A 27,396-nucleotide genomic window follows, 5' to 3' on the forward strand; every position below is an offset into this window, starting at 1 on the left:
ACAAATCTGATTGAAATCTTCTTGTTATATTCAACTTAGATATAAGAATCAAAATGATTGATACACGAGATTATCGTGATTGATTATTTTGTTATTGTTATATCATACGAATGTCAGCCTTCAAACTATACCCGTTTCATTTTTAATAATAATAGGTCTGCTTATGTGTATATTATATTATGTAAATAATTTTAGTATTCCAAAATGCTTATTACAGACTTCCGAATTACAACATTTTTGGTATCATTAATTGGAATATTCAATGCCTAATACTTGACACGGTTTTTGATTGAGAGGGTTAATTATGATATTCATATAATATATGATATTTATTATTATTCACGTCCATGTATTATTTAAACATCTCTCTCACTATGTATATATATTAATATATTATATATGTATGCGCGTAAATTAAAAAGTTATTCGTATGTCAATAAAAATATGATTCTCAAAGTAAAACATTTCAGCATTGACTTAATATCTGTTGAAGTGCTTCGGAAGTGTAGTCCACATACATATAATACTATAGTATATACTACCATAGGGGAAAATGTACGAGCCCAATTCTATAAAACAATGCACTTTGAGATTGCGTTCGCTTGTCTCTGCGTTTTTCTATAATTGTACGCTGAATTTTTTTTTAATCAATGCCAGAAGCGAACAAGAGGTCTCTCAACAAGAGCATCTGACCTCATTGTTTTAAACTCCCATATTAAACGTTCTTTTCTATATACAATGAACGGGATTTTATGGCGTTTCATTATAAAATGTTATGTTTGCAAGATAAGCTTTATTATAATTTTGGTGTTTAGCATATATGTGAATAGAAAATTACTTGGTTACCTTTTCTAAGATCTATAATAATTTAATAACTCTTCTCTATTAAGATAGTCGAGATTCTTAGTTAAAAATAATAAATTAATTTCAAAGTTTAACACTTGAAATAATAAATTGTATTGACCATTGAGTTTTCAAAATTAAATTAGATATTGGGTGTTTTTAAAGCATTTTCGGGATATTATTTTGTATTAAAAATGTTGTAACAATTGTATAGATTCACTGGTTTTGCTGTAATTCTAAAAATATATTATAGACATTTATTTTCTATCTTATTTCTGTGTTAGATACCTACATTGTGTACCAAATTTAAATATATATCATAAATAATAAATATATTTTAAGGTTATTTACTAACCAAAATATTGTTAAAAAACAATATAATTTCAAATTCTATTGTGTACCATCAGGTATATTATATTGGTATATATTGCTATTATTTCGGGTAATTTTATAGTGTTAGTATCTGGTTAATTTAAGTGCAAATTTCTGATTTATTTTTATATTATTTGTATTTTTTATTGGAATCTTTATTACGAATACAATTTTAAATAATTACGCCTATTGTATAGTATTATGTTATTTTGGTTAATTAATTGTACTAATAAGTAATAGGTCATATGTTAAATATTATACAATGATAAATGATTTATAAAAATATATACCTACCTACTATAAATAATTAAATATTTTAAAAATTCTTATAGTAACAAATATTTTTCTAATATGTAAGCCATGTCATACTTAAATTGATATATGTATTAATCTTATGACAAATAAGTAATAACCAATTGATTTTAAAAATTCTTAACATTTAAAAAAGTAATTAGTTATAAGTTAATCATTTAATAAATAGTAGTTAGTAAATTTTAATAATCTGGTGTAAATACTATATTGGGTATAAACACGGTATAAATATAAAAATGCATTTTTATAAACTAATAATAAGTCATTATTCAAACTCAGAGGTATTGTTATTGCTATAGTAATAAATCATTAGGTTTTTTTTAGTATAGCATTATTAGTGATTTTTTTATTATAATATAATATATTATCTCTAATCTCTATAAGTAATAAATAAGACTTAATAATATTAATAATAACCTAACACATTGATAATGATGTAAATGGTTTGAATTAATATGACAATTGTTATATAGTAATTTTGCTTTATTGAAATTATTGCATTAATTTATAAAAAAAATAGTTATGTAGAAGTTACCTATAACGAAGGTAAAACTAAACCGATATAGCTACCTATAATTTATGTAATCACAATAATTATGGCATTCGAACATCAACACGATGAATTTAAATACTTTCCAACTAAGCTGAAACTAAAAATAATTTAAGAATTAATTTCATAATTTTTATCCACTTTTTTAAACCAATTATAAATGTAGGCAATTTTGATTTTAATTAACATTTTTAACTCGTTTACATGATTGTATTACACTTAACTCAATTTAAGTCCATCCTCACTTAAAATCTATATGTGCCAACGGCCAACATGAAAAAAACCTAAGTTAGGTGTACCTACCTAAAATAAAATCTTTGAGGAATGGTTTTTTCTATTGTTGTAATACTATGATGTATTACATTATATTAAACTATTTGTTTTTTTTCGCTGTCGGCACAAAGAATCTTTTAATGTTAACACAAATTTCATAATTTAACATGTCGTATGTGTTTGTTGGACATAAAACTACAAATAAAAATAATGAAAAATTACGGGCGTACTCGTGCATAACAGAGAGAAAATGTTTGCATAGAAAGGATTTGTGAGGAACCTTATGGTCTTGTATTATGGCTCTCGCGAGAATACTGTGCTATACTAGCTGTAGCAGCAACGACGCGTTAAAATTTAATTAAGGCTATTTTGCGGCTTGTTTTCTTTACCACCCTCTAGTTTATATTTTCTGCGTGATCGACATTATAAATTGATAATTATTCGATTGGCTTCGAGATTGGTGTAGAAATTTAAAATGTTCGTGTCTATATATACAACTTATATCCCAAAATTAATAGTAATATATCTCCCCTAGGTATATATGCTGTACGATGACAATTTTAATGAAGATGAGGAATTTAACTGATGCAGTGCTCTTTCTCTCATAACGCAACCATTTCCGTCTATAATCCAATTACATAATGCATTCTCAATTAACTGCAGTTTATATTATTTACACTTTATCCGCCAGACTTTATACACCATTAATATTAAATTATAAAATCATTGGATGCACAAATATACATTTAGATACTTTATAAACCTACGTAGGCTTATGCATATTTCACGTATGGCTTGTTATTAGTAATTCAAACATAATAAAAAGTACTCTATAAAACAAATGACTAACAGAAAAAGAATAAAACTTGTGGTGTATTACATATAAAACTAATTCATTTATTTTATCAACAGGAATTACAGCAAGAAATGGAAACGAAAAGTCAATCATTAAACTCACTTGATACTAGTGGAAGAAAACTTCTAGGTAGTCTGTCATCACAGGAAGATGCCGTAATGCTTCAAAGACGGTTAGAAGAAATGAATCAGCGTTGGAACCAGCTGAAAAATCGTTCTGTGACTATTAGGTAGGTATCTATTTACAATTATTATTTAAATAAGAATAAGTATAATCTTAATATTATTTATATATTTATCTTCGTTGTAATATATCAATATTTTAAATTAAAAAAAAAAAAAAACAATAAATAACTGCGGGTTATGTAGTGTATACATATTACATATTACTTTGTAGTCAAAAAGTGCAATAATATGCTCGTATTTAACCTTTAAAAATAATAAATTTTGTACTGTATAATATGTATGCTTTTTTGGGAAGGGGTAATTGGAACCTGTCATTTTACTTGTGCCCTGAGGGATATGTACATCCTGTTAACTTTCATTTATATTATATGATTATAATTTATAATTCCCAAGAAGCTCATATAGCACTGAACCTGTGATATTGAAGCAATCCCGTTGGACTTTGATCATATTTAGTTTCCCCCTTTTAATACGTGACGTGTCAGGAGTAGTGTGACCTTTTGAATGATTTATTCGCGTTATGGGTACTAAGTTAAGCTCATAAAATTATCAACATTTGCAATTGGTTTTTGTTAAAAAAAATTTGGTTGTTAATAAAACTCTGATATTAATTTTAAAGAATAATATTTTAATTTTTTTTTTTTTACCTATAAGTAATCTAAATTTCGCGCATATGTATTATAATATTTATAATATACAGGTAGGTATATAAATACGCACCATGACTTCCGTGTATCAAAATTTACTTTTAGACATGCTTATACGTGTTTAATGATATTTGTAAAATTGAATTTACTTAAAATATATTGTAATAAAAAATATTTATTTTAGAAATCGATTAGAAAATAATACAGAACATTGGAATACTCTTTTATTGTCCCTAAGAGAGCTCGTCGAATGGGTAATTAAAAAGGACACAGAAATTTCAAGTTTTGGTCCTTTAGGCAACGATTTGGCCACATTACAAAAGCAACAGGTATATAAAATTAATTTTTGTTTTAAAACAAAATATATTATAACTATTATGCATAATTTATAAAAAAAATTACAATGTTTTGTAGGATGATCATAGAGGGTTTCGTAGGCAATTGGAAGAGAAGAGACCAGTTATTGATTCTAACCTACGTAGCGGTCGCCAATACATTAACAATGAATCACAAATTGCATCAGTCGTAAAAAATGAAGGTAAAAATATAATAATATAAAATTATTACCAAAGTATCTAATGGAAATTTCTATATGTTATACAAAAGAAATATAATTAGTGTTGGTCTGACCTATAGCCGCTACCTGTCGATTACCGAAATATGTTTTATTATTTTTGGTCTATACGCAAATCTCAAAAGGGATAAGAACTATTATTTTAAAAGCCTAACTTAGAGATCTTTGATAAGCCAATAATATCCGGATTATTTAACATGTGTGTTTATTGAAAAGGCATTTCAATGTTTCTATAAATACCCAACAAGAGTCAAAAATAGTTTTAAAATTCTATAGTGCATGTCTAGTAAATTCTGAAATAAATATTTAATCAAAAACTAGTATTGCATAGAAATTTCCATTTTATTCAATTTTTTTCCTGCTATAAAATGTGTACATATCAGAAAAATATATATATATTGCAAAACCAATATCAATCCGTTCAGATTTTAAAAGTTAAATAAAATTTAAAAAATATATGTACACGTATATAATATATTATTTTATAATTTATAAAAGTTAATTTTTTGTTCGTATAAAATAAAATATAAATGAATAACAGGATAAATTGATATTTTTAATGTATGATGAAAATATACAAACCTATTGGAGATTAACTTTGTAATTACTAATTAGTAATCTATATTTTCCATTAAATGTAGAGAAATTCATTTATTAACTTTGTAGAAAACTTTTATTTATTCATATTTACCGAAACTTAGAAACCTTATTTTTAAAACTTTCAATGTGGAAAATTTAGCAACTTTTAAACATTTTTTAACTATTGTATTATTTATTATCTTTTTGTATATATGATAAGGTTTCATCAACTATAATTTATAATATCTAACACTACGGTACTTATTTACTTATTCTACTAATTTTTATTAATTGATATAAATAGGTTTTTGATGTTGTAAAACACTTAATTGTAGTTTAAGACTAATTGAAGATACGTGCTAGTGTTAGTATTTATTTTTAGTGAATTGAAAAACTTTCCAATTATTTTCGAATGATCGATGTTTAGACAAAAAATAGTTATCTACTTCTTAATTTTTTTATCGGTTTAATATTTAAATTTTAGTCGGTAATAGGAAAATAAATGTTAAGAAATAAATTACTTACAACACTTGCCTTGACATAAAATAGTAGTAAGGTATGTACATAAATTATAATAAAAGCAATTATAGATATTTGACAAACGATTTTAAGTGAAGCGTGTTACCGTACAACAATTTACAAATACATATAGCAATATACGTAACATGTATACTATACTTGTCAGACATTTTTAAAATTTCAAGTATTTATCTATTAAATAATTTAATTATAAATTTACCCAATAAAATAGTTAGAATATAAACAATTAATTTCAAATAAAATTAATACATCCAATCTTAAAATAAATAAATTTTTATTATTTTAAAACAATAAAACATAAAAAAAAAAAATACACAATTTCAAACAACATATTTTTAATAAATTTGTATAATATGATTAGCTTTATGTACAGCGGTAAGGCAATTTGATCTTTTAAATACATAGTTTATTTATTATATAAATAGTAATATTTTTTCTTTGTTTTTAACTAGGTACAACAAAAATAAAAATGGTTTTGATTACTTATTAACATTTTTAATGTGTGTGTAATGTGTATAATATATTATAATGATTATACTAGCTTAAACTATTATTACCGATATTCTTCATAATACAAATTGTATGTTGGTGGTAATAATTGTAAAATAGCGTATTTAATAAAAAATATTAATCAACCGCATATATAGCCTCAATAAGCATTAACTAGATACTACAAAATATACGTACATTTAAAGCCATTGACATTTTACAAATTACAAATAAGTACCTACTATTTGTATTGAAAATGTTGAAAGCATATAGGACATAGGTAATGAATTAAATACAAAATTTAAACAGCTATTTATGAGACGTACCTATTATTCTAATTCAAGAGCAATATTATTATTGAATTTATAGTACGCCTGCATTCGTTGGATGCATTCGCCGTACAATTATTTGATAACTATAATTTATATTGATTATTAATTTGAGCACTGTTGTATATGCAAAAGCTAATTACCATGAAATAAAATACTTGATTAGAAAAATAATAATATTAATATTAATTATTTATTTAGGTAGTAGGTACTAGAAGCCAAGAAAATATTACCGCATTAAATTACTTATTTTTAATATTTATTCATCGAAATATCCCTTAAAGATAATTAATCTTTCCATATTTTAGATCCTTTTAAGCTTGTGTCTAGTTGATAGGCTATTAAACATGACAATGATTTTAAATAATTTATAATACGTTTTAATCTATCTTTATATCTATATACCTATGTTTCTTCACTCTCTATATACTTAACAATGAAATGGACAGTTTTCAATTAAAGTTATATCAATAGATTCTTTAAGAGTTAAGACTTACACAGTGTTTATAACTTTTTTTTCAACCACGATTTGTTACTATAGATTCACTCAGAAATAAATTTAGTTTTGGCTAACAAAAATCGAATATTTTTTTGTTTATTTAAATGATTGTCATTAGCAATAAATTATAATTATAATATAAAAATATGGTATATTATAGAATATTAAGATACTTAGCGGAGCAACAAATATATTAGTGTATTATTTTTATAATGATGCATATTTTAGATTCTGAACGAAGTGATGAATGTATTGATATTACAATGATGTGCGTGTTTTTTTTTTTGTGGCCGTATAACACCATAACTTGTCAAAATAATGCTTCAATTTAAAACTTCAGGGGTAGTTTCCGAAAATGAATCTTGGTGTATTATAGGGGTCAAAAGTAAGAAGTTTCCAGTAGTTTTCAAAAAAATCGGGAAAAACAAAAATGTGTCGGAAAACGGGAATTTTTACGCAAAACCAATTTTTTTATGTAGCAGTAACTCAAAAACGAATCACTGTAAATACTTGACATTTTCACCAAATGTTTTTATTAATGTTATTACTTATTTATACACAGTTAAATTTTCAAAATATAGCTTTTTGAGCTATTTATAGACTTTTTGGATGCCCCAAATAAACTTCAAAATTTAATACAAGATTTCTTCTTGTTGTTCTTATCGTAGTTAAAATAAACCAAATATCGTTCGTCACAATTTGTGAAATAAAAATTTATCCTCAAACGATTTTTAATATTTTGTATAATTAAAAAACAAATAACCTCAAATACGTGAACTTTTTACCAAGTATTCATTTTAGAATATTTCGTTCTGTACAATAGTATAATTTTCAAGCTATAGGTATGTAGGCACTAGACATTTTTGATATTTTTTTACTTTGATTTCTTTTTCAATCGTTGATAAAATAATTTTTTGGGACAAAAAGCTTGACAATGCAATACAATATTCCTTATAAATTGTTGTAATAGTTATTTTGATTTGCATAGATCCAATTTTTTTATAAGCATTTTTGTTGTTTACATTTTCACAAAATTCTACTCAAAAATTTGCAAATAATTTTACAGTGAAAATTGTATAACCTACTGTAGCTTGAGGAAGTGATTTATCACCTATCTTTTATAAATAATGTCTACACATACGATATCTCCAAAACAAGCAATTTATGCTAAAAATACGATCATTCTAGTATCAAACAAAGACTCAAATGTAGTTGACCAATATTCAATACTACTTAAACCAGATCTCAAATTGGACAAATAAATAGAAAATTAAAATAAATAAAAAAAATTACTTCTAGTAAATTTGACTCCTAACAAAAATGACTGTCCTCAACTATCTCTTAATAACATACTAATACCAATTAAAAATTTAACTAGATACTTAGTAGTTCTTTTGGACAAAGAACTATCCTAGGCCCAACTTCCAAAAAAATATTAAAAAACAGCCAAACACTATTTAAATTATTAGGTAATATAAAGTCGTACGTTATTTTGTTATCTCTGTACTCTATTTGTTCATCATAAATTAACTTTTTATTGAATTGTAGCTACTAAATGTTATAGGTCAATACTAGAGTTAATCGACTGATTAGTTATTATCATCATGAAATACCTAATAGAATATTATATTTCATAATTTATAATTAATTTTAATGTTGACCAAAGCTTGCCATATTCTACTTCAAAAATAAATATTTGAAATTTTAATATGTATATATTTCACACTTACCCGTTTAATTTATTGATAAATTAAATCCATATGATAACTTAGGAAACATCATTTTAAGATCAATTTTATTTTATTTATGGCTAATTTTATAATATTAAAAATAAAACGTGAGTGAAAAATATAAAACTTAGACAATGGACATGTAGAATACAGTGCCTTGTACAAATATAAAGTAACTCAAAGTTCAGAATCATTACTTCAATAGACTGTAATTTTACTTCTAATTTAGAATAATATTTGAACTTTTATATTAAAAAGACTTATAATTCTAATTGACAAAAATTTATCACTGTCTTTCTCTAAATTTTACAGTAATAACTCAACTAAGCTTTAATATATCTCTTATCACATCATATTTATCAATTGTCTATATAATACAGTTTGATATAAGTATATAATATTATGTTACTATATTATTGTTTATGAAAATATAATTTATTTAAATAAAAATTACTTGAAATCTTGAAACATGAATAAAATAATTGAATTATATTCTAATAGAAGAAATAAATAAATGTTGTATAATATTTCAATAAAAAAAAAAAAAGAATAGTACCCATCAGTTATAATATCTATATTTGTTTTATTGAGTGATTCATTTAAATTTTTGAAAAAAAATCAATCTATTTTTCACTGTATATTTTAAAATTATGTAAAATAATAAATCTGAATGTAATATAAATGTAAATTTATTTGTTTTTAGAAATTAATAACACTGGAGATTCTAGAGGATATCGTAGTGCTGAAGAACAAGCTCGCGATTTAACAATAAGTTTAAAACGTGAAGTTTCACGTGTATCTGAACAATGGAACTCTTTATTACAACGTTCTGATCAGTGGCAACGAAGCCTAAATGATTCAATCAAGGTATGGTTTATTTTGTATTTTAATCTTTTAATAATATTCCTTGATCACAAAATTAATTATTTTTGTATGTGTTTATACCATAAAAGTTTGATACAATTTTTTTAAATTATCATTCAACAAAAAGTGAACTTAAGTTCTATTTTTACAACTGTTCGTGGAATTAATCAATCTTTCAAGATTTAATTGAAGTTTTGTTTTCAATTTTTTTTATTATAACATTTGTTAATGTTTATAGTTAGTATTGTTAGGCATTTCTATACACGAATAAATAGCTTTTTATTAGTCCAAATTTTTAATACCTAATATAAATTAATTACCTAAATATTTATTTTTATTTTATTGATTTAATTGATAATAATTTAAATTATATTTATCTTATAAAATAATTAATCAAAACACCTAAACCATATAAAAATAGATTATATACCTGCTTAGTTCTTATATGTATATATTTTGTGTATGTTACTCACAGTCTTCAGAACTGGGTAATAAACTATTTTTATACAATAGCCATGTGTTACTAGTATAGCAGCCAAATCCAATAGCCAATCAATTTATTTTGTTCACTTTACTAAACAGGTCAAATAGTGATTTGATGTATTTTTATAATTTTATTTGTGTATTTTTTCTAGAAAATGCAAGTTTTTCAGAAAAGCTTAGAAGATTGTACATCAAAATTAGCTAGTGTTGAGGCCATGTTTAAATCATGGCCAGCATCAAGCACTAATGACTCCACTAAAGGTCTTCAAGAGCTAAGGGTAAACTATTCTATTTAAAAAAATATACAAATAAATATATTGTTTTATTTTTATAGCAATTTGGAGACAGATTAAATCCTGTACAGCGGTTATTAGAGGAAGTTAATGATCAAGCTAGCTTACTTGCATCAAACAATGTAACAATATGTGTTTCCAATAAAAATATGTTACAGGACATAAATAATAGGTAATTTAACTTTGTATTATTAATATTTGGTATTTATAGTCTACATAATAAAAAATATAAATAAATGTGTGTATTTTGTTTTATTAGATGGAAAAATTTACAATTAGCTATGGATGATAGGTATAAACAAATTTGTGATACTGGGAAAAACACAATTAACAATAGTAATAGAGCTTCGCCTGCCAGCCATAGTGAGGCATCCACTTCTTTATTATTGAGTGGATCAGTAGAGCCTCCATGGAAACGTGAAATAACTCCAAATAAAGTTCCTTATTATATTAAGTGAGTATTTACTATTTTATAAAATTTATTTTTGAATATAATTATAATTTTATTAAATTTAGCCATCAATGTGAATCTACAAATTGGGACCATCCAAAAATGATTGAACTAATGTCTTCTCTGTCAGAATTTAATGATGTAAGATTTTCTGCTTACCGAACTGCTATGAAATTACGTACAGTCCAGAAACGCATGTCTCGTAAGTATTATCATTTATGAATATCAGTTAATAATGTTTTTTAAAACTTATGTTTTATATTAGTGGATTTGTTGACATTGGAAGCTGCTTTGGAATCATTTGATAATCATGGTCTACGTGCTCAAAATGACAAATTAATTACCGTATCAGAAATGCTAACCATTCTAGGTTCTATTTTTGATACATTAGCATCTCAACATCCTTCTTTAGTACATGTTCCTCTTTGTCTCGACCTATCTTTGAATTGGCTATTAAATGTTTATGACAGGTAAAAGATATATTTATAATTCTAAAATATTATCCTATATAATATACTGTTTTAATTTTTTGTTTACTTAGCCAACGTACAGGTCAAATCCGTGTATTATCATTTAAAGTTGGTCTAGTATTATTATGTAAAGGACATTTAGAAGAAAAATATCGTTATTTATTCAGATTAATAGCTGATCCAAATAGACAAGTAGATCAACGTAAATTAGGTCTCTTGTTGCATGATTGCATTCAATTACCACGTCAATTGGGTGAGGTAGCATCATTTGGTGGTTCTAATATTGAACCATCTGTTCGAAGTTGTTTCCAAAAAGCTGGAAAAGATAAATCCGTTATTGAAGTGAGTATATTTAAAATACATTTAAAATTGCTCATAATATACTACAAAGGAATTAATTGACTAAATTATAATAAAAATTATTTTAGGCTATGCACTTCTTAGTTTGGTTACAACAAGAACCACAGAGTATGGTATGGTTAGCCGTGCTACATAGGCTAGCTGAAGCTGAATCAGCAAAACATCAAGCAAAGTGCAACATTTGCAAAACATATCCTATAATTGGTTTCAGATATCGGTGCTTAAAATGTTTTAATTTTGATATGTGTCAATCGTGCTTCTTTTCTGGTCGTAAAGCCAAACACCACAAACTTACTCATCCAATGCAAGAATATTGTACTACAACAACATCCGGTGAAGATGTTAGGGACTTCACACGTGCTCTTCGTAATAAATTCAAATCAAAACGTTATTTCAAAAAGCATCCACGTGTTGGATATTTACCTGTTCAATCAGTATTAGAAGGTGATGCATTAGAGAGTCCTTCTCCATCACCGCAACATTCTAATACTCCTTCTACTATACCTGATGTTCACAACCGCTTAGAGATGTATGCTTCACGTCTAGCTGAAGTTGAATATAGGGCACGAAGCAACTCTACTCCAGATTCGTAAGTTATTATCTAATTAAATTAAATCATATAACATTAAGTATACCAGTACAAAGACATGATCACAGAGTGAAAAGGAAATGTCATATCCTTTTTTGGATTTCTTTTTTCTATTGATTTTTTCTTCAACAAAAAAAAATTGTATAATTTATTATTAAAGTAAAAATAAATGTTTTCAACATTTTTTTTTTTTTTGTGTGTGTGTATTTTAAATATTTCATAATATAAGTTATTAAGTTATTTAGTTGATTGATAATAATAACCAAGGTCCGGAATTTTAGGCATTTACATATTTTTTTAGAAAGTGCATATTGAAATTCTGATTTGACACAATCCGATCCATAATACACAGATATCAAGTAAAAAAATGTTTGTTGCATAATTTTGTATATTTCGTTATTTTTTTAACAAAAAGAATATTAGATATATGATTACCAAAATTTTAAAAGTGACCGTTGACTGGCCCATATTTATTTTTATCCAAATTTACCAAGACATAAATATTGTACCATAATGGAATAATATAAAGTGGTTGTTATTTTTTTCTCATGTACCTAATTTATATAAATTGTATTTTACTCAATAAATTGCATATTTTCCAATTTTTTCTTCATATTATGATGTTTTTTAATACATATGAACTCTCATCTTTTAGTACTTTATAGCACGTTAACTTCCAAGCCTTGATAATAACATAAATGTATTAAAAAAATTAATGCATTTTTACCCTCACCGCAAGATTATTTTTGTCAAAATGTCATTAATACCATAAAAAATATACAAATATTTACCTTATACATTTGATTAATAATATTTTATTATAATTAACTATAGCATCTATCTATCTATAGTAACAATTTTTTATTATTTTAATGTTATTGAAGAAAAATCAAAAATAAATATACCCTACCTTAAAAAAGCATGTGAACATGTCACTGCTAGAGATCACAATCAAATGATAATAGTTTTTTTAATGCTAATTATTATTTTCAGTGAAGATGAACATCATTTAATTGCCCAGTATTGTCAATCTTTAAATGGTGGATCGGAAACATTGCCATCTGTACCTAGGAGTCCAGTTCAAATAATGGTGGCAATTGATGCTGATCAGCGACACGAGTTAGAAGCTATGATAAAGTAAGCTTTCAGTTAGGTTGATTAGATTAATATAATAATTATAATTAAATATTTTAACATGCAATTATAGAGAATTAGAAGATGAAAATACACACTTGCAAGAAGAATATGAAAAACTAAAAACTGGAACTGGAAGTAAAGGGTCTTACAATATTATACCCAATAATAATGGTGAAGTCGATATGGTATCCGAGGCAAGAATGTTACGTCAGCATAAGGGCCGCCTTGAAGCACGCATGCAAATATTGGAAGATCATAACAGACAATTAGAAGCACAATTACAAAGACTTAGACAACTATTAGAAGAAGTAAGTGAAAAGTATATAAATAATTGTGTATAAAATTCTTCTATGAACTTAAAAAGTAAAAAAAAATAGATATTATTTATTTTATACATTTTTTAAAAGTTAATTACTAAGTAGAGATTGTCCATTTATGCTTAAATGTCCGAAGCTTATTTAAAACATAATACTAATTTACATTATTGTTGTATTTAAATTATTTAAATAAAAAAAAATAATGAACTATTTATTTATTTTAACTATTTTTATTTATTTAATTTGTTTGAATAAATAATTTAAAATTATAATTTACTATTATTATAACTTTCAAACACTTTTTTTCAAATTATTCATATTAAAAGTTTGTATTAATAAACAAATATTACTATTAAAAGCCTAAAAGAGGTTATAGAGTATAGACTATACAATATAGATGGTATTTAAATTTTAAACATAATGTATACATTATTACAATATACAATACTAGCTGACCTGACACGGCGTTGCCCGTGTGTTACTTTCATTTTTTGCATTTTCGTATGCCGTGTGTTAGTTTTTAATTTAATTGTATTGATAGTACTAATATTACGTCGAATTCACAATTTAATTTTGTGTGTGTGTGCGTATGTTTTGCTATAAACATTGATAACATATACATATATTTATAGGCCGTGAATATTATTATATTTTTATATTATTATTGAAGCACCTCCTTATATAATACTACATTGGTTGTTCTTCCACTTGTGGCAAGAATGACTAAATGTAAATGTATCAACACATAAATCAGATTGTTATAGCAACCATTTATAAACAAAAATTCCATCGTAAATCACAAAATCCCCGTTTTAACAATCCTCTAAAATGCAAATTTTGAAAAATCCTTTCTTAGTGCGCCTCTACGTTGCTTAAGGAACCTCTGTACAAAATTTGAAGTCCCTATACCCAGCGGTTTGGTCTGGGCGTTGATGAGTGAATCGGGGCGGTCTCCTATATGTATATAGATAAATAATATAAGATATTTTTAATTCTTACAAATTTAACGGTTTTAAATCAAAGCATTAATTTATAAATAACAAAAATTATTTTACTTAAAGTACCTATTGTTTTGAATTAATTCTTATGATTTTTTTTATTATTATTTTAGCCAGCAACATTCCAAACAAGGTCAGTGACAGCTTCTCAATTAGCTTGTGATTCTCCTTTGCAAAATCCTTCTGACAAATCAGGTAAATCTAGAATAATTAATTAATATATTTATGTATAAATTTATCTCAGTAAATCTTGTTCCCTTTTATTTTAATATAATTTTTTTTTTTTTTTTTTAGGAAATTGGTCAGAAAACAATAGCCGTAATACTTTGGAGAGACCACCTCCTCCACCAATTTCGGCATCTCATCATGCTGTTGGTAACTTACATCATATGGCAGGTAAAATAAAATTTAAAATACTATTTTTCTATATAATTTAAGTGTTTAAATCAAACTGTCTTATCTGATAATAGTATAATACCAAAACAAATTGTCATTATTTTTTATTTAATGGTTAGTTATGGTTTTTAAATATATATAATATATTTTCTGTATCATGACATTTTGTTTTATACTTTTATCTATTACATTTTTAATACTACTAATATTCCATTATTTGTTAGCTGTTCACGGAAATGGAAAAATCTAGGTTAGTATTATTATAACACAATATTTTTTAAGAAAAATAATTATTTGTTCATTCTTTATAGGTGATCTAGGTAAAGTTGTTACTGAACTTGTAACTGCCATGACAACAGACGAACATGAAAATTAAAGAGTATATTATGACATAGTAGTACAATATGAATAGTATTATTATTATTATTATTATTATTTGTTAAATATGTATGTTATAATTATAATATGTACTTACATATCAAAATTTTGATGAATTCTATGGTAGGAATGTTTGTAAAATAACTTGTTTACCAACATATTTTTGAGTATTTAATTTCATAGTATTAAAAATGATAGTTTTGTAGTGATATAAGATAAATTTCACTAGTTTTATATAAAAAAAGTTATTTTCAGTGAGAACAGTTATATATTTTCTGTATACAAATCTTAGTATTTTTAATCAATAGATGTATAATTGTAATTTTTGTTTGCTACAAAATTGAGATCAAAAATAATTTTCATCTTTACATTGTTCTTGAAAACCTATTTAATGTTGATGTAGTAACAAATAAGTATTAAATCACTCATCATTTTAAATTAAAACTATGAGTTTTATTACACAAAATTACAAAATATCAAATTACACAAAATTAGTATTTTTTATAATTACATTTTAATACATTATTTTAGTGTATATTTATACATCAGTTATTAATCAGTTATGTGCCATTACTTTTTTTCTTTTCAAGACAAATTTATTATAATTTTATCTTTCCTATTTTAAATTTATATTTTATTTTAGTTTATCATAATTTTATCGCTGTTAATAATATCAATAATGTAAATACAGGTGTTTATTGTTAAAATGTGATGAACAATTTCAAATTTTAGGGTCAAAAGTTGCATAGTGTAATTTCACTGTAGATCCCACTACCTAACATATCAAAAGTTATATCTTAAAAATATCTTTATTTAATTTTTTTATTTTTTCATTACAAATATAAAACTAGAACTCGCATTTTTAATTAAAATAATATTTGATAATAAATATAATTATTACATTTTAATATAAGGACAATCACAATTTTGTACGATTTCCCATACATATTGTATGTAGTTACTTATAAGTGTTATATGATAATAATTAATAATATTATGCTATATACCTACATTACAATTATAGTAGGCAAATTTTTTTTGTTTTTTAATTTTTTTTTTTTTTTTTGTTTATTTTATTCAAACGTTTAATACATTATTAATTTTGATTTATTTATAATTTGGTTAAGAGGTTAAAAACTTAATATCATTCATAATTATATAATTAATGTTATATTGTAATTATTATTATTATTATTTAACTTATTTTTAAATAGGAAACTATATAGCAATAACAAACAAAATAAAAACATACTAATTTAAAAAAAATTTGTTTTTTTACTTTTATTACAAAACTTAATCGTGTTTAATCCTTGATTGTTGATTGTTGTTTACGAGTTATTATGCTTATTGAATCAAATCTATATAAATTGTTAATACTATGTCCTTTAAAAGTATATGCGTTAAACAATGGCTTACTTGGCTTAGATTCTAATAAATTACGTGGCTTTTTTGTATTTTATTTGTTAAAAATGAAGGGATATTTTTTGTCATTCAAAAGGTGGTTAGGAAAAAAACCTTTTAACTGACTATGTTTTTCAAACACAAATCGCATATATAAATTATAATATTATATATACAGTAATTTTATTGTAATATTATTTCATGTATTATTATTGGTTTTTAGTTATTATTAACTAATAAATCAAAAATGCTGTAGATTAGTATGAATAGTTGTGTTGCCGCAGGGGTAATGGGGAAGGGGGAATATAACGGATTATAATTCCCCCTTCTCCTGAAATGTCCCTTATTTTGTAAAATATACAATCATTTTAAGACATAAGTATATTTATTTTTTTATGATGATTAACGGGACAAACTATTTTACATAAGTTGTGTTTTGTGTTTGTGAACATAATATAATTAAAAAATTCAGTGTATAATAAAATAAGAATACATAATGAATTAAACTTATGTTTAATCGACTTATAAAAATTTAAAAGTTAGTACTTATGTAGGAGAATTGAAAATTTTAACCATATACAATCGTCTATACCAGCGGTTCCCAAACTTATTCAGTTCCGGAGCCTTTTTTTAAGCAGAAGTTTATTGTGGAGCCCCAAGAAATATTTAACGTTAATTTGTATTTGCCTATGTTCTATGAAGCATAATAAATACGAATTGTATACAGACGGGAGTCAAAATAAAATTATATTTATAAATAAAAGAAACAACAGTATTTAAAGAACTGGAGAAAATATTATTTATTTACTATTGAAATCTACAAAAAATTAAAATAAAACTAGTTAAAAACATTTAAAAATTAAGTTTAAATGACGAACAATTTAGAAATGTTTAAATTTTTTGTGGTGTAACGGACGGAGCCCTTGGGAAACCGTTGCGGAGCACCAAGGGCTCCGCGGAGCACAGTTTGGGAACCACTGGTCTATACCATAATTTGAAATCTTTACGTTTTCATATTATTTTTGACGATTTTTAGCCTGGTATATAATAAACTTAACACCTCTGGTGCACAAAACAAAAATATACTAATTATACTAGATAATTGTTGTTGTACCTAATAATAATTTTCTGCACAACGCAAAAAGCTTATATCTATTGCATATTTATGTATATAATAACTAATAAGACATAAGTAGGTATTTATCGTTACATATTATAGACAGTATTTAATATGTTCATGGTCAAAAGTAGCTGTTAACAATTTTACACACCTGGAAAGAAGTACAGCTCATTGCCGAGCATCGCATCCGTGGAGTATAAATTCAACCTATCGATATACCGTGCGTCCGTGCTCCTCAATATAGATTAAAAAGACAAAATCGTTGCAATATTATATACTCGGCAATGGGCTGTACTTTCTTTCCAGGCGTGTAAAATTGTTAACAGCTACTTCTCACTGACAGGTCGGACTTCTTAATTAATTTATTAATTTATTTATTCTTCTTTCTTAATACTATTAATCAGCTTAACTACATGAAACATAATTTATTTATATTGATGTGATATAGGTACCTACACGATAGAACACTTAGAATAATAGGTAGATAATGTTGAAATATTTGTCTGGCAAAGATGAATAAATAGATATATATAAACACCGAAAAATAATTTCCTTGACGACAACATTTCTATTGTTCTTATGGTGAGAATAAATTTATATATAAATAAAAAGAAAAAAAAAGTGGTCAAGTGAGTAACGCTCTGATGTAGATATAGTAGGTAGGTCACCTATATGAGTAATGTATCCTAACCTGGATACCTATCTACCAACTAAGTATTTGAAGTAATACAACATAATAATAATTTTTACTACTAAAATAATTGAACACTTATTAAATTAATTTTATATAAAAAAAAAAAAAAAATTGGTAAAGAAACACATTATATTGTTCATTAACATCAGTAATAACTAATAACGAATGTACCTACGTAAAAATTTAACTTATAAATTTATAGTAAAAAAAGAATAGGTACCTACATTTTTTTTTTATCAAAATATCTTATTTTACCTATAAACATTTTTAACTAGGTAATGACAAAAAACATGGATGGCACAATATGGCACATAATTTAAAAATATATATATATTTAATTCGTTGTAGGTAAAAAAGTCACCAAAGTAGCTTAGAACAAAACAAAACATGGGTAAATAAATGAAAAAAGTTACCAAATAGCTTTTTGAACAATAATTAATAAAAAAACAAAAACAAAAACTTCGGGCAGGACGACACAAAACTGAGCAGAGAGAATATAATATAGGAGATGGCGTATGGTACAACTATATAACTAGAGTTCTATTGGTCACCTTCGCAGCACATTTTCACGACCGATGCTGTGCGGGCGAACGAGTGTCGCGGGCGTGTTTACTTGGACGCGCGACGCGACGACCATCTCGACGGAAAACGAGGCTCGATTTCTTCGGGACGGCGGCAATGGCTGCTAGCGCGCGATGTCGTGCGCTTCGGCGCCTCGGCGGTGTACGATTTTGGCGACGACGGAAGGTGGAAAACGAAACTCGGAACGAGCTTATAATATATAATAAGAGTTTGGTGCTACATATGATCGGCGCCTATCCTGTTCAATCTGTACACATCAGACCTACCCACTACCAACCTTACCGTCACTGATGACTTCGCTGATGATAAAGCCATCCTAGCCCTCCACCACGACCCTCTTGAGGTATCTTACCGAATCCAAACACACTTCGATATGCTCTCGGCGTGGTACAAAGAATGGGGATTCAAAATAAATGAATCTAAATCAATTCACTGCACTTTCATGCTCAGACCCATAAACTGCCCTTCTATCACACTTAACAACCAACCTTTCCCAACCGCCCAAAATGTGCGTTACCTAGGTCTACATCTAGACCGCCGACTAACATGGGCTGCCCAGTGCCCACATACATAACAAACGACTAGTACTTAATAATCGTCTAAGACAGCTTCGCCTCCTTCTTTCATCCAAACATGTCACACTACATAATAAAATTCTTATTTATAAGGTACTCCTCAAACCTATTTGGTCTTATGAAATTCAACTTTGGGGATCAGACAAAGAGTCTAACACAAACAGAATCCAAACATTTCAATTTAAATGCCTCCGATAGATAACCAAAGCTCCTTTTTACGTATCGAATGATACTCTCCACAGGGACCTCCTTATTCCGACAGTCAAAAACGTCGCTAAAACCTTATACAAACATTTCTACCTTTAACTTGCAAATCATCGTAACCCCCTCATCCAAAACCTCTCTTCACTAACACTTCCGGGCGACTTTGATCGACGTTTATAAAGCGCAACTGGTGTCGTGACCTAGGTACTAGTCAACTAGCCGGCTAATCGACTAACCGCCACCACCCATGCCATGAAGTGCTATTACTGAATAGTTTCTTCACTCAAGCCAACCATGACCTATTATAATATATCATTCCATCTATTGTGCTTATTGTAAATATATTTCTAACAAATTGTATAAACAAAAATAAATAGGTGAAAAAAAACGATTGGTGCTACATACATACGGAACTAGCGGCGGCGGCGACCGGTGCGGCTAAGACTTGGCCGGCGGCGTCGGAATTGCCAAGGGACAAAAAAAAAGAGGGTATGCGGACGGCGGCTCACTTTTTATATTTTATATGCATCTTATACATTACCCATATCGATAATAAAAAAATAAAAAATAAACTTTTTCGCGAAAATTTACTAGGTAGTTTTTTGAGGTATATATATCCCCTCCACCCAATAAAAATTCTTGTCTACGCCACTGATTTGAATCATTCGATTTAGTTTATAGTTAGTTGTTACAACCTTAAAACTATTTCTTTTATTCATTTATACATTAAAACATTTGAATTTATGAATAATGAGATAATGGAAACTGACTGAAACAGCAAAATTAGAGTAGGTACTTAGTACATACCTATATAAATTAAAACCTATGTGATATATCCAAGTAGTCTACCTAAATGATAAGTAGGTACTTCTATATAAAGAATAAATTGGTGTTTCAACTCTTTAATTTCTATTGATTATATTATTTATGAACAGAAACAGTAGTTACACAGCTTAATATTATAATGCTATTTTAAAATTATTTATAATACACGAACCTATATTGTGTAAAAAGACATCATGGTTAAATATTAAAATAATTAAGATTTTTTTATTTTACTGTTAATTAACTGTCGTAATATTATTAAATATAATATATAACTTTTTGATTGGTTGGATTCCGTTTAATTCATAAAAATATGACAATAATATAGTATACGTCATAGCACTCAGTCTCAAATTGGCTAATTTAAAATTATATACTCAATACTCATTATATCTGTAGTAGTACATTATTACATATTATTTATTATTTACATTAATTATCTTAATAAGTATTAATTGTATTATTATTATAGAGACCTCTATAGTTCTATTAGGCTATAGTTCTGTGGTTCTATGAAAGAGCTATCATAATTCGATACTTCTATCTCTTTCTATTTGATAAATTTTGATTATTATTCAGACTATTTTCAATTCTAGAAATATTATTTTATTACTTAGATTGCTTAGAAGAAGAAGATTGATATTGATATTTGATACACATAATTGTATGCTAAAGACTAAATTTTCACTAAAAAAAAAAAGTATATAAAAAAAAATAGAAAATAATTTTTAATTATTGTTTATTATAAAATATTTATTTTTTTTAATTCTCATATTATCAATTACTCATCTCGGAAAGTTGGCAGTAGAAACTATGTTGTTGTACGTGCTGATAGACGTCTCACAGTCAGCTGATTAGAGTTCCACCCATTATTTTTCAAGTCGCGGTCGCTCCATTCACCGCCAGTAGCAGCACTGTATGAGTTGTGGCTTTCGGAGTTGTCTTTCAAAGTTTCAATCAAAAAAGGATACGCCCGTGCAGATATTCAAGTGAGTAGAATTTTTAATTATGAATTTTTTTACCAATGTGCTTCTATTGCTTTCAATATAATTATAAGACTGTTTAGACTGACCCAATGGTCATCCATATTTTTGACGTTGCACCCTTAACCTCCCGTTATCAATAGTTATCAACCCTTTAATGGTACCCTCCCAGTTTTGACGGCTTCGGCCAACACCCTCAAGTCCATACTAACGAAATATTATAATCTGAAACTTAATTTTTCCTACAATATTTTGTTAAATACTCAAATGATGCTTGTAAATATTTTTCCTAGTTCATTGTCAATCCTAACCTAATTAAAGTGGGATCCGCCTTATTTTTGGATATTAATTAACTAAATGGTAATTGTGTTTAATTTAGTACACTTTAATGGTACTGAATTATTTGTTCACGGGCTTCTAAACAGTATTTGAAGCATATCTATTTATATTTATAACCACAAATAAAATTATGTAATTTATTAAAAATATATTTTTTATGCAAATAACAAGAACCAAGATAATGGATTAAATTCATGTTAAAATATTTACAGTGATTTATGGTTTACATCTTAATATTTGTAAATTCTTCTTGCTCTGTGTAACTTATATAACATTTTATAAGCTGAACTACAATATTTAAAACTAACTATGCCAGTTCATGTACCACTTGTTACATTGTATGTATATTTATTTTTTTTAATAAATTAATGTTGCACTTGATTTATAATATTAGTCCGTATTTTAATTTAGTATACATTATAAAATATGTGGAATTCTATTAAAACTTGTTGTGGATCATTAGGTAAAACATTTTATTCATGTATGAGTATTACTAGATTCACAAAAAAGATTGATATTTTAATGAAGAAAACTATTTGACTTGATATATTTAATATTTGAAATTATTATAATCTTTAATACTTGTAGTTATGTATATTTACTTACTGACTATTACTTATTATTTTTTCAAATCATTTCTTGTTAATAGGTACTAGATAGAACTTCAATCTGTAAATATAATTACATTGTCTTTTAATTATTATTTTTATTAAAATATAAAAAATAACATTAATATAATATGTATTAGCATTTTTAAGTTAGCATTATAATTTAATAATAGGTATATTATGATTATATTTATTAAGCAGTTTAGGAGTAAATAATTAATCTTAAATACTTTGTTAGCCCTTAACAACATTCATATATACAAATAATATTAGTAATATTTTCATTAATTTTTTATCAAGTATTATAAATATATGTTTGTAATACTAATTTTTTTTTTTTTTACAATTCAGATAAAAATAATTCAAAAATGACTTCATTAAAAACATTTGAGGATGAAGACCATGAAAGTGCATATGGGTTTGTGTTTGCTGTATCTGGACCAGGTTAATTTAATAAATAAATACATTTACATTTTTATGTACGTTATTTTTTATTCTTATCATTGTTTTTTGATTTTAGTTGTTACAGCTGAAAAGATGTCTGGATCAGCTATGTACGAACTGGTTCGTGTAGGTTACTTTCAACTGGTTGGTGAAATTATTCGTTTAGAAGGTGATATGGCTACAATTCAGGTTGGTAATATTAAAATTATTATTTTATCTTTTTAAATAATTAAATAATTAATCATGCAATATATTTTTTCTAGGTTTACGAAGATACGTCTGGCGTTACTGTTGGTGACCCGGTGTTAAGAACTGGAAAACCACTTTCTGTTGAATTAGGACCTGGCATATTGGGAAGTATATTTGATGGTATTCAACGACCATTAAAAGATATTAATGAACTCACCCAAAACATCTACATTCCCAAGGGTGTTAATATACCTGCTTTAGGTCGTAGTGTTACTTGGGATTACAACCCATCCAATATTAAGATTGGAAGCCATATAACTGGAGGAGACCTCTTTGGCCTTGTTCATGAAAATACTCTGGTTAAACATAAATTAATGTTGCCACCTAAAGCTAAGGGAACAGTTGTATTCCAAGCTCCACCGGGAAACTATAAAGTTGATGTAAATATAACTTATAATTTTGTCCTTACAGAACAACTATTCAGTTATTATTTTGTTTCTTAGGATATTATATTGGAAACAGAATTTGATGGAGAAAAGTCATCATTTACTATGTTGCAAGTTTGGCCCGTACGTCAGCCACGCCCAGTCACTGAAAAGTTGCCTGCCAATTATCCACTTTTAACAGGACAACGAGTACTTGACTCTCTATTTCCGTATGTTAAATAATGTTAAATAAATAAAATATTTTTTTTTTTATATTTTTATTGTATTTGTTTAGTTGTGTACAAGGTGGAACAACTGCTATTCCTGGAGCTTTTGGTTGTGGAAAAACTGTTATATCTCAAGCTTTATCTAAATATTCAAATTCTGATGTCATTGTATATGTTGGTTGTGGAGAACGTGGTAATGAAATGGCTGAGGTAAAATAATATATAAATTTATAAAAAATATTTTAAATGTATTTGTACATATAATTATATATTAAAAAATTATTAAAATTAGGTACTTGGAGATTTCCCAGAATTGTCTATTGAAGTTGATGGTGTAACTGAATCTATCATGAAAAGAACTGCTTTAGTTGCTAATACTTCTAACATGCCTGTAGCTGCTCGAGAAGCTTCAATTTATACTGGTAATAATAATTATAATGAATATTATATTATATAATTTTATAAACTCCTTAATGGTTGTTTTAATATTATTTTAATGGAATATAAAACTAAAAATAATTTTTTTAGGTATTACTTTATCCGAGTACTTCAGAGACATGGGATATAATGTATCTATGATGGCTGATTCAACATCTCGTTGGGCTGAAGCTTTGCGTGAAATTTCTGGTCGTCTCGCTGAAATGCCTGCTGATAGGTATGTTAAGAAAATATATTTTTGTGTTTATTTATTTAATAAAATGTTTTTTTTTATTAGTGGTTATCCTGCATATTTGGGTGCTCGTTTGGCTTCATTCTACGAAAGAGCTGGTCGAGTAAAATGTCTAGGTAATCCTGAACGAGAAGGTTCAGTTAGTATTGTTGGAGCTGTCAGTCCTCCCGGTGGTGACTTCTCTGATCCGGTTACATCAGCTACTTTAGGTATTGTACAAGTGTTTTGGGGTTTGGATAAAAAATTGGCTCAACGTAAACACTTTCCTTCCATTAATTGGCTTATTTCATACAGGTATTAATAAAAATAACTAATTATATTTCAGATATTTTTTAATAGTAGTTTATGATTTGTAGTAAATATACAAGAGCTTTGGATGATTTTTATGACAAGAACTTCCCTGAATTTGTACCTTTAAGAACTAAAGTTAAGGAGATTTTACAAGAAGAAGAAGATTTATCTGAAATTGTGCAATTAGTTGGTAAAGCATCACTAGCTGAATCTGATAAAATTACATTAGAAGTTGCTAAACTATTGAAAGATGATTTCTTACAACAAAACAGGTAATTATTTGGTCGAAAGCAATAACATGCTCATATAATTTTGAATTTTTTTTTTTAGTTATTCGCCTTATGATCGTTTTTGTCCATTTTACAAAACTGTTGGAATGTTACGAAATACTATTGCGTTTTATGACATGGCACGTCATGTTGTTGAGTCAACAGCCCAATCTGAAAACAAGATCACTTGGTCTGTAATCAGGGACAGTATGGGCAATATACTTTACCAGTTATCCTCCATGAAGTTCAAGGTAAAGTACATATTTTTATTGTAAGAATTTTTTTAGTAAATGTGTCTGATTAATAGGACCCAGTTAAAGACGGCGAAGCTAAAATCCGTGCTGACTTTGATCAGTTATATGATGACATCCAGCAAGCCTTTAGGAATCTGGAGGATTAAAAGTATTTTTCACATTAATATATCGTTATTCAAAAACAAAACAAAAGTTTGTAAAAAAAAAATATATAATATAATAAATTGTTGTTGTTTACTCCAGCTTAAGTAAAATTAGCGCACATCATAGAATGAAACTGTGGTGACGGATGTAAGATTCTTTTTGTTTTTAAACTTGTTGTTTATGTGTGTCACCGTCAAAAATTTTTTATTATTCATTTTATTCGTCATTCCATTCTTGTAGATTTCTTTCACAATAAGTGAACTATTATTTTATAATTTAATTTTAATTCGACAATAATCAACCATACCATGTGAATTTTATACATTCATTTCAATTGATCATTATTTAAAGATATAAATACACTTTTTATCATGTAAATATAAATTATTTATTATGAAATTGCCTACTATAATAATAATTTAAAAAATAGTTGAATCAGTACTATTTTAATTGTTTTTATTTTTTGGCAATACAAAAAATTTAAATATTACATTTTAAAAACGGTTTCCCGCCATATAAAAAATATATATAAGTAATCTAAATAATTATTGACAATGTTTTTTTGGTTAGCTAAATATGGTTTTTCGTCATGAATGATTGTTTTGTTGTTTTTAATTATATTATAATTATATTATAGTCTATGAATTATATTAAATAATGTAGGGGTTTATTCTTATGAAAGAGACCATTATAGTGTACTTGGTAAATTTAATATTTGTAAAATATTATTAGGTAATCTGTTATCAATGATAATTAACAAATACATTCCAAATTTATTGTAAAATTGTATTTATTTGTTTAATTTGAACATCCTTTACTTTAAGTAATATATTATCTTTCCCAATGAATAAAATTATGTTTATGTTTTAAACATCCAGTTAGTATATCCCTTTTGTTTTTGTCAAAAATAATTACTAGAATTCTTAGTGTATATGAGTTGTAACAACTAACAATTATTATTGTTGTAACAATATGATATATTGATAACAAATGAGAAAAGACAATTTAACAAATAATTACATCATTATTTCTACAACTTATAGAAGTAACAAGTGTATTACGTTTTGTGCATATATAACTAATTTGTAATATCAATTATTTCATTAAATGTTAATGAAATAAAATATACATATGCACATATATGAATGCCTGTAAAACCAGACTTGGATAAAATACTTTTTAAATGTATTTTGAATGCATATTCCAAATACTTAAAAAAAAGTATTCAGAATATATATCTGAATACTTAATAATAATATTTTCAAGTATTTAGAATATTTCACAAAAAGTATTCCAAATATTTTTTGGATACTTTTTTTTAGTAGATTTAGATTTCAATGACAAAAATATATTTTTTTGAATTCAGTGTTAATAAATGAATATTATGAAAATCTCGTTTTTTATTTATAGTTATTATACAAGTGCAAAAGTTTCAATGACGAAAAAAGTAATGAAATTATTTTTTAAGTATGATTGGACGTTAAAAAACTATTCCGAATACTGTATTCAGAATATTTGTAAGAAGTATTCGGAATACTACCCAAGTCTGCATAAAACCTATAAAATATACTATGTCCTATGGTTCAAAATAATGTAGGTATGTAAATACAGAGTAATTCTTTTATCATTTAAAACTAT

At 26.2% G+C, this 27,396-nt stretch overlaps 2 protein-coding genes and 1 long non-coding RNA gene across 5 annotated transcripts in view; all 3 read left to right on the forward strand.

Moving 5' to 3' along the window:
• Positions 1 to 16,741, forward strand: part of LOC114119047 (dystrophin, isoforms A/C/F/G/H) — a 54,625-nt gene extending 37,884 nt beyond the window's left edge. Inside the window, exons 52-68 of one of the 3 annotated variants that reach the window (XM_050201141.1) lie at positions 3,263 to 3,435; positions 4,223 to 4,367; positions 4,453 to 4,576; positions 9,482 to 9,645; positions 10,278 to 10,403; positions 10,460 to 10,590; positions 10,678 to 10,872; positions 10,935 to 11,071; positions 11,135 to 11,339; positions 11,411 to 11,681; positions 11,768 to 12,288; positions 13,282 to 13,425; positions 13,496 to 13,733; positions 14,854 to 14,935; positions 15,035 to 15,136; positions 15,361 to 15,386; positions 15,448 to 15,494. In XM_050201141.1, coding sequence (XP_050057098.1) covers positions 3,263 to 3,435; positions 4,223 to 4,367; positions 4,453 to 4,576; positions 9,482 to 9,645; positions 10,278 to 10,403; positions 10,460 to 10,590; positions 10,678 to 10,872; positions 10,935 to 11,071; positions 11,135 to 11,339; positions 11,411 to 11,681; positions 11,768 to 12,288; positions 13,282 to 13,425; positions 13,496 to 13,733; positions 14,854 to 14,935; positions 15,035 to 15,136; positions 15,361 to 15,386 — 2,784 coding nt within the window. In that variant the 3' untranslated portion in view covers positions 15,448 to 15,494. Of the gene's footprint in view, positions 1 to 3,262; positions 3,436 to 4,222; positions 4,368 to 4,452; positions 4,577 to 9,481; positions 9,646 to 10,277; positions 10,404 to 10,459; positions 10,591 to 10,677; positions 10,873 to 10,934; positions 11,072 to 11,134; positions 11,340 to 11,410; positions 11,682 to 11,767; positions 12,289 to 13,281; positions 13,426 to 13,495; positions 13,734 to 14,853; positions 14,936 to 15,034; positions 15,137 to 15,360; positions 15,387 to 15,447 lie in introns of all 3 variants that reach the window. The other 2 variants (XM_050201140.1, XM_050201139.1) reach the window with 2 other exon arrangements.
• A 972-nt stretch (positions 16,742 to 17,713) lies between these two features.
• LOC126550143 (uncharacterized) lies at positions 17,714 to 21,022 on the forward strand. The gene is made up of 4 exons (XR_007604189.1): positions 17,714 to 18,378; positions 18,484 to 18,617; positions 19,078 to 19,654; positions 20,468 to 21,022. It is a non-coding gene; the product is annotated as an uncharacterized LOC126550143 (long non-coding RNA).
• Positions 21,023 to 21,758: 736 nt separating this feature from the next.
• LOC114119053 (V-type proton ATPase catalytic subunit A) lies at positions 21,759 to 26,542 on the forward strand. Its single transcript, XM_027980512.2, has 12 exons — positions 21,759 to 21,904; positions 23,197 to 23,289; positions 23,366 to 23,478; positions 23,553 to 23,918; positions 23,982 to 24,133; positions 24,199 to 24,340; positions 24,423 to 24,552; positions 24,659 to 24,785; positions 24,846 to 25,094; positions 25,157 to 25,363; positions 25,422 to 25,611; positions 25,668 to 26,542. Exons 2-12 carry the CDS (start codon positions 23,214 to 23,216, stop codon positions 25,758 to 25,760), a joined length of 1,845 nt encoding a protein of 614 aa, XP_027836313.1. The 5' UTR covers positions 21,759 to 21,904; positions 23,197 to 23,213; the 3' UTR covers positions 25,761 to 26,542.
• Positions 26,543 to 27,396: the final 854 nt, after the last annotated feature.

Source organism: Aphis gossypii, chromosome 2 (assembly GCF_020184175.1).
Source record: "Aphis gossypii isolate Hap1 chromosome 2, ASM2018417v2, whole genome shotgun sequence".
Taxonomy (NCBI): domain Eukaryota; kingdom Metazoa; phylum Arthropoda; class Insecta; order Hemiptera; family Aphididae; genus Aphis; species Aphis gossypii.

Coding starts and splice junctions, on each gene's coding strand:
- LOC114119053 (XM_027980512.2), top strand. CDS start 23,214: ATGACTTCATTAAAAACATTTGAGGATGAAGACCATGAAAGTGCATAT. Junction 24,341..24,422: donor GTGGTAATGAAATGGCTGAG/GTAAAATAATAT, acceptor TATTAAAATTAG/GTACTTGGAGATTTCCCAGA. Junction 25,095..25,156: donor AATTGGCTTATTTCATACAG/GTATTAATAAAA, acceptor TATGATTTGTAG/TAAATATACAAGAGCTTTGG.